At 45.1% G+C, this 12607-nt stretch overlaps 1 protein-coding gene across 4 annotated transcripts in view; it reads right to left on the bottom strand.

Annotated features, from left to right (window-relative positions):
- The window catches only part of LOC146672215 (RNA binding protein fox-1 homolog 3-like), a 328681-nt gene that overhangs the window by 35251 nt on the left and 280823 nt on the right, over nucleotides 1-12607 (bottom strand). For 3 of the 4 annotated variants that reach the window (XM_085404746.1, XM_085404748.1, XM_085404747.1), the window contains one exon: nucleotides 2592-2885. In XM_085404746.1, the coding sequence (XP_085260872.1) occupies nucleotides 2592-2885 (294 nt within the window). The remainder of the gene's footprint in view (nucleotides 1-2591; nucleotides 2886-12607) is intronic. The other variant, XM_085404745.1, reaches the window with a different exon arrangement.

Genomic DNA, 12607 nt, shown 5'->3' with positions numbered 1-12607 from the left:
CTACTAACATCTACTGGAAGCTGCTTTCTCTCGTGACCTCTGTGAACACTCTCCTGCAGATTTTATAGATTCAGGAACTCATTTTGGTCAAATTAGTTTTGTTTTCTAATTATGGTAAGTAGGGATGGGTACCGGTTCTGACATAAACGGTAGTAACCAGACCGAAAAGCAGCACACATTTCGGTGCTTTTTTTTCCTGAGATGTCATACACTTTGAATTCTAGCCAATCATTTTACGTTTCCAAGGATAGTAGGCGGGTCCAGGTACGTACGTTCTTTTAGAGCAGAGCTACAGATTAAAAATGTCCGAGGCGAAGCGGTCAAAGTCTGGCTGTACTTCACAGCAAAAGATGCAAACTCAGCAGCCTGCAACAAGTGCTTTAAGCTGATACTGTGATACTGTCAAAGGAGGTAACACCTCGAATCTGGCGACGCATAGCGTTTTTTTTAAAAGCCGAGAAATGCGCCGTATTTGATAGCTTGCTGCGAGACCTCACACCGAGCGCATCTACTGCGGGTGGGTTGCCTGTTATCGGACCCGGAGCAACATCCCCCAAAAACACGAAGGGGAGAGTCCTGGCCCCTAGCCCTGCCAGTGTAGCAGAAATGATGAGGATGATGATGCAGCAGCAGCCGTTCTTCTCTGCGTGAGTAGCTTAATGTTGTTCGTGTGTAATTTACGTTGAGTAGGCTAACCACGTTATTACATTAATGCATGTAAGGTGAACTAGCAAACATCATCATAGCTTCATGCGGCTGTCTTCTTGTTTGATGGCAGATGCTCCCTTCACCCTGGCCAAAAAGGCTAAAATGACCAAAGAAAAAGTGGAAAACAGTTAAACATGAGAGGATTTTGGACAAAGTTTGTGTTTTTTCCATTGTTTAAGCACTGCTTCCAGCCAAGAGTGATACCATATATGCCCCATAGCTGCAGAAAAGGCTAACATTGTTATCTTTTTACAAAAAACCAGCTGAACATGAGAGATTTTTGGACCAATTTTGTGTTCTCCATTCTTTTAAGCACCGGTTTGAGCACCGTTCAAGCACCGGCACCGTTTCAAAAGTACCGGTTTGGTACTGGTATCAGATAAAACCTAAATGATACCCATCCCTATTGGTAAGCTTAGCTCCATCTTTTATTATGCATATATTTCATGAGCCAGCCTCAAGTGGTCATTTTTTGAACTGCAGCTTTTAGGGTTGTGAGTTAGCTTCATTTCTGAGCTCATCAGCTGCTCATACAACAGATGAAATCATTTTCTTAGTACAAACCACAAATTTACTGTTAACACACCCACTCAGTGTTACGTGTGCTTCAGCAGAATAAAACCCATTTGTTTGCACAATAGCAGCTTCCTTTGTACACTTTATACTCCTAACTTTAGGAAATATTCAATCACAATCACTGACAGTAATGAAGGCAATGCAAATCCTGCACTAAGAACCACTTTAGCACACGTTATAATAAAGAGAAGAAGCCAGTGTAGAAGTTATTTGATCGGTTGAGGAAGGGAGATCTTTTTATCAACAAATCCAGAAATGCACATAACATGTGTGTGTGATATATGATGTTAATATGTACTTCTGCTGCTGTTACAGTACCACCGTGTTTCCCCTGCATGGTAGACTTTTGGATTTATGGCCGCAGCACCGCGCTGTATTCACAGAGTGCCCCTGAGCCCATGCAGTGATTTGCACCTCAGAATCAGATGTGTTTATAATGCAGATTGCAGATTACAATATTGAAAATGAAATTGTTTTCAGCCTCGTCCCTTGCGTACAGAGATCTCTCTTGATGCTCTTAATCTTTTCATCATCTATGGTACATAACAGAACGAAATTGCCAAATTCTTTGCAGCATTTTCCTGAGATACATTATCATCTTCCCCTTCTTCCCTTCTAAAGACTGAGCCTCTCTAGGATACTTTTTATGTATCCAGTCATGCTGCTGACTTCTTGCCAGTGACCTAATTATTTGTGAGATGTTTGGACTGATGTTTTTTAAGCTTTGAACAATTTTTACAATCTTGTTTTGACCATTTCTTAGGTTTGACTTCTGATTTACTGCCGCTGTACTATTCTTCTGTCAAACATGGGGTTTAATTTGCAGCGATTTAAGGGGTCGTGCTTCTGAATGAGAGTTTATGCTCCAAACTGCACCAGTTTTTCCTCAGTTTTCCGTACGTTACATGTTATTTGGTTCCAGTTATTTGAATCGTGCTTGTCAAGGCCACATTTACTTCCAAAATGTTTTTATACTGGAGCCGAAAAGTTTGAAGACTTTACATGCTGTGATTTGGGATCTGTTGAAAAAGTTTCCTGCATGCACACAGACTTTTCTGTCAATATACAAAGAGGGCAGAACTGGAGAGTTATAGGCAAGGACAGATCATGTAAATATTGACTGAATATTAAACAACAGGCTCACTTCTCAGTGAAACAAGGGAGAGGAAATGAGTCGAGAGAAATCACAGCATTTGGCTAAGCTCACACTGGTAAGCAGACGGAAGAAACCAGTCACGGGAAGAACAGTCGGACATTTGTAACGTTATAATAATACGGATAAAAAAGATAATATGAAGATATTTTACTTGCTGACAGCGTGTTGAGAACAGTGTTTGCAGGTGGTGAAGGACACTGACCGGTGCGGTCGTGGTGGCGGGCGTGCTGTTGTCAGTGCCGGCCGGCTCGCTGTGCGTCTGTGTGGGCGTGTAGAGGGTCATGGCGTGCTCGGGCACCCGGCTCTGCCCGGTGTAGTCCTGCGTCGGGAGCGGGTGAGGTGCCGCAAACTCTGCGGGAATGCCATTCTGTGGGGGAGGCGGGTACTGGGCTGGGGTGTACGGCTGGGCCATCGCTTCTGGGGGGTTGGTGGCCTCTTGGTTACCCTGTGGAAAACGCACAGCAGGAGGCAGGTGTTAGAACTACGGTTAAAATTAAACTTAAAGTAGGTTGTTTGACTTGTAAAACCAGCATGAAAGAAGCGCAAAGATCCCTGGTGTGATATGGAAGGCAACCAGGGAGAGATGTCCTGCACACCAACTAAGTCGGGGGGAAACAGCCATCATATCACATCTCAGCTCATATTAGAGAAATCCTTGATCTTCTCTAATGAACACAGTTTATGTTGTAGAGCATGGCTTGCTGTTGGAGGGGCAAGAGTCATGGGGAATCTCAATTGCACTTGTGGCAAAGCACAGGAGGAAAGATCAATTAATTGATAAAATTTTGATTAGGGCCTTTGATTTCAATGACAGGTCTGTTAAACCAGCAGCTGCTCCCTCTCCAAGCTCCACTTTCATACTTTTTGCTTTATGAGCTCTCCTGCTCTTCGCCACCCCCGTCTTTGTTTCTGTCTCCGGTTATCGTGTGGACTTTTTTAAAGAGTTTTAGAAAGATTACTTTTCTCTAATTCTGTTTCTGCCGCCTTGAAATTTCAGATTCAGGCAGTTTTATTTTCGAGGCTTGCACGGCCTCTGGCTAAATAAACGGAATAAATCTGCAGAAATCTTCTTTAAATTACGAAAAACCGTGAGCAGAGAAAAACAATGTGAACAAGCATTTGTTTGCACCTTTTTGTACTTTTAGTCAGTACAGACATGTCTCTGTCAGTAGTGTTTTTCATAAACTGTAGATAAAAGATGGATGTAGTTACCCGTGGCGCCGACTGTTTTACTGTTTGGTAATACTTGTATCACAGCCCAGGACTAAGGGTGTGATTCCCTGTAATTAAATAGAATTTCAAAGTATTTTATTTGAAAATGCAATAAAATTATTACCTATACCAATACTGAAAGATATTGATGCTAAAATCAGACACCGAGTCAGAATTTTACAGTAAAAGAAGAAATAAATATGTTGTAAGTAATTTTATGTAATTTTACGTACGTTGGCTTTACTCTTTAGGGCAGATTTTTATATCTTTATTTAATTTTCTTCATGATAATGTGCACGACCAAAGCTTTATTTGACTAATATAAATGTGACCGTTCTCCTTTACCAGCTTACAATACAAAAATAAATACTATAAATACTTGCAGGCCTACAGTATGTGACCTCATAATTATGAGCCAGGTGGAAGTTTCTTTTCTTTTACAGTCACTGTTCGAACATAACTTTGAAAAACAGCGTCTGAAGAGTACAGTATACTTTACATGTAAGATAGTACTGTTATAGTATTGTTTGTTTTTCTGCAAAATTGCAGACACATTACACAGTACTTAAAATCACTAACAGTATAACTGTGCCTCCTTCCCCTCAGGCGACACCTAAATTTACTAACAAACTGCTGACAGGACTTTCTTTCTGACTTGTTACCCTCTGGTGCACCTGCCTTTAAGGATGGCGACACAAATATGTAATTTTAAATAAAATACCTTGAAATTCAGTTTTTGATACAGGGTACTTACAGTCTTAGTCACTGAACGTAATCTAAGGTGTTGCCTACTGTTTTCTGAGCATTTCTTCTGTTGGTCTTGGTTTTTTGAAACTGGACATCACAAGCTATGAGTGGATCTGACTGAGAAACCACAAACTCTGCGCTCTGGTACAGTAGCTACTTGTGAATCACCCAGTTGGCCAACCTCAAAACAGACTTGATTTATTGCTGCATATCAATAAAATGGGAAGAACGCAGGTTTCTGGCATTTTTCAGACCCAGAAACAACCTTATGTTATGGATGTTCTACATCTACTCAACACCCAATGAACACGCTCGTGCTTTAAGACAGTCGAGACCTGGATGTCGATGCTTCATCTTTAAAAGACAAAAAAAAAAGGAAATTGCACCGAATAATCTCGTGCACTGAAATCCACAAATAAAGGTTATCACTTTGAGTTTTTAGACAGTTGCACAGTTGTACTCTATGATCATAAAACAATTGCAGCAACACTGAATGTAGGCCTACGTTTTCTCGACTGACCACAAACTAATAAGAGAATTTCTGAGGAACTGGACCGAGAATCGATTACGTCTGTGTTTGTGAAGTCTTACAAAGGTAAGGGTGAGCCGGCTGAGTCCGATGGAGATATACTCATATATATATATAAAGTTGCAGAGCCCTGTCACTAGCAGCACGCGCCCTTTGTATAACTCTGATCCATCCATATGCTTCCTGCTCGGTTTGCGCTGTGTTCCACGTGTATTTTGTAGTCTCTGCTCCTGACTTAAGTGATAGATGGCTCTTTGCAATGAAGCAGTTTCACAGACCCTTTGTCTCGTATGGATGCTTGAGATGATGAGCTGCAGAAATAATGGACTTTTCTGGCTGGTGCACATTGTTAAACTCGGTAATGGCTGGACTACAGAAGTGCGTGTCTTATTGTTACGAAGCACCGAGGTCTGCGAATCCAGACTAATGAGCAGAACGGTGAGATCAGTGCTGCTGGAGCGGATATCCATCCCAACATTAAAAAACACAGAGGGAAAAGGTGAGACAATAACGCCGAAATCCAATAACACCCCCTGCAAATACCCTCAATCAAATTTAAAGATACAGATCATGCAAGCTCGACAAGAAAGGAGGCAAAAAAGCACCAGAAGTAAGTCTTTATGATTGGAGAAAAACAATAACGGTAAACAGATCGAGAAGTTTCGGTCTCTTTCTTGACAAGCTGACTAGGGATGGTAGATAAATGTGTTTTCTTCCTCCTTGCTACTCGGCCTCCTTCTGTAGATTTCCAAAAAAAAAAACCCTATCTGGGCAGGAGGAGCCTGCGGTTTTAATGAGAGAGCCGAGCAACACTATGCTGTAAATGTAGTGGAAATAATTCTGCTCTGACGTGTTGGCAAACAAACCCCGGCCTAAACTGCGCTCTGCCAATTAAGGAAATGCTCCATTATCTAAATGAAAAAAGAGAGGAGCCTTGAGAGAGCCGAAGGATTGACCAGCCTCCTGCAGCCTGCCAGGCCCAAAGGCTGCTCCCACTGTAAGAGTGAACCCTCACTCCTGCCTGACCTAATCCGCCCTTCTCTTTTTCATTACGCTATATTTCTATCTCTGTCTCTCCCTCGATCCCCCACCCCTCCCCCCTTTCCCTTTTATGCTCATCTCTTCCTCCCTCCTCTCTTTTTATGCAGAAAGTTTTTTAATCTCTACCCCTGTGCTCTACTTTTCCTCTCCCTCCAGTCATGGCATTATATAACACACTTGCATTGCAGGGCATCCTAATTCAAGGAAGCTCTTGATGTTGGCAATTTTCAACTTCTAAGCACCCATTTTAAAGGAGAATGGGGTTGGTTACCTAAAAAAAAGAAAAAAAGAGGATGCACCTCCTGGTATGACAGCTGAATGTACTACCAGATCCTCTGTCCTCCTTTTAACCAGCCCGTGCAAGCTGTCGACACGTCAACAGTCCGGCAGAGACAGGAAGCTCGGAAACAAGGAGGTGCTGTGTTTGTACATCAAACGCCGTCCGTGTCATTAAAGGGATCAAAGCTTGGGCTCCGTCTTTTATTTTAGCTACTGTCGGGACTTGTATCCCGATCTGTGTTTTTAAGAATTTACCAAATGCAATTTAAGTGTCCGCTGTCACGATCGGGAAAGCGTCGTCGTGTAAAGATTAGATCCACGGCTTAAGGACAAATCTTTGCTCCTGTTTTTTCTTTTGTAGGAAACCTCATTGTGCTTTAATCCAGTATATGGTGGCACCTTTAGGCTGTTAGAATAAAACACTGAGTCCTCATTAGTTTTCAATGAGATGCCTGCATTGGCACAGGAGAGGCTGCAGCAATATGCAGAGGCATGCGGCAAAAAGGTTGTGCCACACTACAATGCAGCGCCACACTCACTGAATCGCAGCCAATCGGGTGTTTGCACCGGATCATATTTTGTTTGTTTTTGCGTACGACGTGCGCGTTTTACTCGGAGTAATTGCAATGATTGCAGAAACCTTAAGAGAGGCCACAGTTTGGTGCTTATGAACGAGCGCGGTCAGCAAAATGAACGAAATCCCAAAAAACCTCAAGTCAAGAAGACTCTCCAGGAAGTAGGCGTGTCCTCGACAGAGTCGAGAGACGCTTTCATGCATGTAGATGAGCTCAGGTCGGAGTCCACTGGGAACGTTTAGGAACATAGTTCCAGCTGAATGTGTGCATGAGCGAGGGAACAAGAAGAGCACGAGGAAGGAGAGGAAGCGCTCATTATCCCAAGCAAACCGCATCATCTGTCAAACATGGTGGCGATGCACGCAAACGCAAATCCTTACAGGTCTGACTGCGTTACTCAAACTCCCCCCCCCCCCACCCCACCCCCACCGATGCTACGTTCCTTCGGGTCCCCCACGTGAACAGGTGGGTTCTCTTAATTTACTATTAGTTGATCGATAAAGCAAGAAAAATGACGCTCTACACGCTGAAAAGAAAATTGAAGATAAAAAATATTGTTGTTCTTGTCTGCCATTAATAACAATTAGATGCCAATCCAGCAGAGTGGTACATGCAGCAGCGTCCTGGAAGCCTGGAAACAAATTACGTTCAGCTTAAACCGTTTAGGTAACTACGCTGGAACAAACATGACAGAGTGCCTAAGATTTGGAAAGTCGGTGTTTCTTAAAGTGATATTCTGAATGTAGGCAAATCACTTTGTGTGGACTATGGCATTAATCAGCAGGTGCTGACTGTATTTCTACAGCTTATTTGCTGCGGATCCTCCTGCTCCTGAAATAAAACTCTTCCTTAACAACATGACATTTTTTTAAAGTTCAGTATACTCTTTCTGCGAGAGGAGCTTCTGGTTTTAGTTTCTTGTTTGTTATTTCCTTGGCTATTTACTTGACAGTTCCTAAGTTTAGGGACATTTTTTCCCCTTTCTCGTGCTTTAGTGCTGCGTTAGCCGCGACACGTTCCGCTAAACTTGTTAAACTATCATCTGCCTTAAAGTGTTCCTCTGAGCTGGGGACGCAATCTGAATCGTTGCATTCACAGATCACACAGGCCAGTGTATATGTGTCAGGTCTGCTGCCATTTGAGCTTTAAACAAGTGCGAAGGACTGAGACGGAGCCAAGTGACACACAAACAGCGCATCAGCCCGGAGCTCGGGATTGGCGAAAGAAAACTACTAAAGTGCTGTAGCACCACGTCGCTGCCATTTCAAAGGGCAGCAAGGCAAAAGCAAGGAGGCGGAGAGAACAGGGCTCATTAGTGAAACACAAAGTAGCGCTGGCTCTCGTATGATCTTCGCCTTCCTCTGATGTAAGTGACAAACGAGTTATTCGACTGGAAATGAACTGGGAGAAGAAGAAAGGCCCACGCAAATCAGGGGAGTTGTGCTCGTCCCAGCGCGACCGCACGCCCTTTCGGCTGGGGCCGAGCGGACCCCGGCAAACGTCCACGGCGCCTAATGAAAAGTCATCCGTGACAAACCGGGCAGGTACGCAGCACATCCCTCTCCCTCCTGTTCGTTATGGCTCCGAATGAGCGCTTGTTAGACCGGGATCCCGGTGAGTGTTTCTCTACCTGCAGGCCTGTTTATGAGAAAAGACCAGGTCCCTTTGCGACACTTTAATGCCCTCCCCACATGGCCTCCAGCCATGAGCCGCCTAAACCTCATCTCCACGGGCACGGCGATGAAGAATAAAGGCAACCGGAGAGAGCGGCCTTTATCGATCTCCCATCCTTTCCATTCCTCTTTCCCCCATCTCTCCTTTCACCCTTTCTACTCCTATTACTGAAGAGCACAATAAAAAACACTATGTCTTATCTTAAGCACTCTCCTCGTGTAAAATTGGATTGGAAACCCTTACTTAAGGAGATCACTTCTGGAGCGGAGTTTTGTTTTTACAGTCAGCATAAGGAGCCAAAGGGGTCAGAGGGAGGCCTGGTGGCGATGCCCACCGCCGAGGCTGTCAGTCTGGCACAAAATCCCGTTGCGCGGTGCTCAGAAAGCTAGAGACGAGAGGCTTTCGCTGTTAACCCCGGTGTGGACGGTCAAGGCTATATTCCATCTCAGCAGGTACAAGGGCTTGGCCGCTCGCCAGCTACCCGTGATCCTCTTTAGCGGCACTCGCAGGGACGGTGTTGAGAGGCCGAGAGGAGACGGGCTGTGCAAATACAGGAGCTGTTAGGAGGAACTCATAACGGCAGAGTGCTGCTCTGACTCATACGTGCGATGGAGGGTCAAAGAGCAGCGCGGAGGCAAAATACGGCGGGCGACTAATTGCGTTGCATTGAATCCGGAGGGAAATCACTCAAATGGGAGCGGGCTGATCAATCTCAGCGATAGGAGCCGTGATGGAGTGGGCAGCTTTATGGCTTCAGCTCCGTCACACACAGCCTGGATCATTTTTCAGCAGATGCCTTTCTACTTTACTCGCTTCCTACTGTACTACGCTAATAGTCTAAAGAAGCAAGAAATGTTCCTCCCCACTCTATACATTAAGCAATTCAAGTAGATTTATGAAGAGCTCGGCAGCGCTTTTGCATAACCCAAACAGCGTGAATACTTAACACACAGCTCTGCCGCCTCATTCCTTCACGGAAAACATACACAAGCAACTTTTCTTTGTCAGATTACAGATGACATAACATTTTTTAAAGCTTTTCGGTGCCTGAAAATGGTTCCTGTGCCATCTAAAAGCTCATGCGCCGAGCATTCCTCTCTAGAAAGATGCTCATTTGCTTTTAATGACTGGCTCACGGTGACAGTGGCAAACTTGTGACAAATCCCACGCGGCCGTCACGGCACGAACCCGAGCGCGGTTTGTCGTGAGAAGCGAAACGCAGCTCGCCGGAGGCCGATCGGTTGATGCAACACAAACGAAACACTGAGTGGTTTTCAGCCAGCTGCATGAAAGCCTCTTGTCGTCCCCCTGCTCTGCCGCTGATGCTCGGTTAATTGTAGCCCCGCTCGCAGACAGTCAGGCAGGCAGGCGAAAAGACGGCCTGAGATGATTTCCACAGGCAACTGGCATTCATTTTGTCTCGAAGGCGCATAAATAAAGGCTGTCTAGCTGGGTCCATTTTAATTAGATGAGCCACATGATCTTACTCCAAGTTTCTCTGTTAACACTCACCAGAGGCTGCGGCATGTGTTAATTACAACCACATGCCACACACTGAATCCAAGGTGTGCTGGAAAGGAGAAGCTAAGACGAGGTAAACAACAACAACAACAAAACACCTTCAGCAGAGCTTCTCGTGATGAGGTACGTATTTGGTGCAATGGCTATTCCCCTCCCCCAAGTCAACCAATTACAGCGAGCGGGAGAGAGAGTGAGGGAGAGAGCGAGCGGGGAGATTGCAGAAGCAGCCCAATTGAATGCAGATTCACATCACACCCCCAGCACAGCCAAACCCTGGTCCTCCTCACAACTACAGTAGGTTTATGATTTCAAATGGGCTGGGGAGTGGGTTATTGTTTTGTCTCACATTTCCTCCCCTGCAAACTCCCATCTTCCCATTTTTCCATCTCATTTGTGCAAAAATCAATTCGCGAAAATAAACACTCGGCTTCCTCGCCCCGTGTCAGAGTCAATTTAGATTTTGCGCGCGCTCCTGCCGCGCTTTTCCGAGAGCCTTAATCGTTTTCACGTGTCACATATGTTTCATCCGCTCTAACATGATTTTTCCTTGTTATTGGGAGCACTTATTTGCTCCACGGCCTCGGATGAAGGTATTAGAAGGAGAGTTCATTTTCCCCAATCCCTTGCTGATTTCTTCATTACATTGCAGCGGTGGCGCCGCACGCAGAGCCCCGCACCGAGATGGGACTGCTCTTAGCGGTGCGACTGCGAGCGTTACTATACCTCAGAGACGCCGGAGCGCCACTTAATAAACAGAGTAGACAGAGGATCACTTTGAACTCCTGTGACATGTAATGAACCTGTCTGGGCTCGGGCGCTGCGTGGTAAAAATGCAGATAAATAAAAAAAGAGAGAGGAAGGACCAAATAAGCCCGGAGGCCCTGTGAAAAAGCCATCAGTTACACATGGTTAGACTCGGAGCGTTTTGCCAACGCCGTAAGAGGAGATAATTGTCTGTTTCAGTGCCGTTGCTGCTTTTGTTGCATAACAGATATTTACATCTGGGACTAATTACTCCGCACTGGGTGTCAAAATTTGGATTAACTTGTGGGATTCGTCAAAGTTTTGTGTTTAGACTCGTTTATTAACGGGGAGCAGACAGTGTGCCCGTTTGACCTCGTCAGAAACGCGCCAAAGAACTTTTTCTTTTTTTGTTCTTTTAAAGTTGTCAGAACAAAGTGAAATCGACGTACATATTCCATTACTGAACAGCTGCTTGGAGATTGCAATTGATCACCGAAGGTAAAGACCTGAACCGAATGAAAACCGATAACTGAACGGCGGGATGTTCTGTCATTCTGGTCATACAAACCCGTAAATCAATCGTCACGCCAGGGGTTGCTCTTCAGACTGCAGATGAGCGTTTTTCCAGATTCTAGTGGGGATAGAAACGCCAACATTGGTTTGATTGTCATGTTAATTCACTACCTTTTTAAATTTTTTTCCATTCTCGCAGGCAGGGGTTATGATACCGGGGCCAGAGTTCCTCGTGAGGACAAAATGCCATTACTTAAGCATGCAGGAATCTCGACATGACATTCCTTGACCGCTGTGACAATGGCAAACATATGCAAATGAAGGAGAGCGCCACTGTCATTATGACCCTGTCACGGAGACGCTGACACCTCCCCGTGGACCCCAAGCATGTTAGGAAAAGGGGGAGATAAACAGCTGAATTCTGGGAGGAGAACAGGTGTAACGGCGTCTCTCGTGTTATCTCTTTATTCCCTTTGCTCTGCTGCGATTCCCGTCGTATTTGCATATCGTTCCAGCTTCCGCTGGCCTATTTGCCTCGTTGAATCCTTCGCTCTCCTTTTTTTTTGTCTTTGCTCTGCACTGGAAGGAGGGACAGGTTTACATGGGCGGGATTCTTTGAAGTGAAAAAGCCGACTACTCCCCGCTGTAGCCAAAGCTCATCTAATCAGGGGCTAATTCCAGTTATTAAGATTTGAGAGATAACTTTGATTCATCACAGTCCATCTACCCCAATCGGTTAATCACTGTCGCGCTAAGCTCTTTTTTAGTCATCCTTTTGTTTCCACTCCCTCTGGCGTGCAGAGAGAGAGAGGGGGATAGAAGAGAAGGAAAAGGGAGAAGATATTAACAATATTAATGACCCGTGATTCTCGTCTCCTTAATGAGAAGGGTTATTAACTATGATTATCCATGATGAAATGGTGGTAATTCTTGAAAGCTTGAGAAAACTTGTACAATCACTTGTCTGCTGATTTGCTCCTGTGATGTTTAAGAAAGAGAAAAGGTGAGTGTGGTGAGAGAGAGGAGTCGGAGGATAAAGAGGCGGGGGTAACTCGGGGAAACAGCGATGCTCGCAGCGGGAAGCTGGGAGGCAGGCGTCTCCAGTCCCGCCGCCGCTGCATTTCGCAGAGTTAAAATCTGTCGTCTTCAGAGAGATGAATCCAAACTCTGAAGTCATTCCCCCTCTTTAAAACCCTCGTCGCCTCGACGTCTCTCCTGATTCCTCTGCTGGTGGCTAACGAGTGGGCCAGCGCATGCAGCCAGTCGCCCATCTGCCGGTTGACACTGCTGAATGGCTGTTTGAACACCTATGCCACTCTCGCAGATCCCTGA

Source organism: Rhamphochromis longiceps, linkage group LG4, assembly GCF_057381845.1.
Source record: "Rhamphochromis longiceps isolate RC_006_pf linkage group LG4, R_longiceps_female_GT1.1, whole genome shotgun sequence".
Classification (NCBI taxonomy): domain Eukaryota; kingdom Metazoa; phylum Chordata; class Actinopteri; order Cichliformes; family Cichlidae; genus Rhamphochromis; species Rhamphochromis longiceps.
This window is presented reverse-complemented; position numbering and strand designations above follow the sequence as displayed.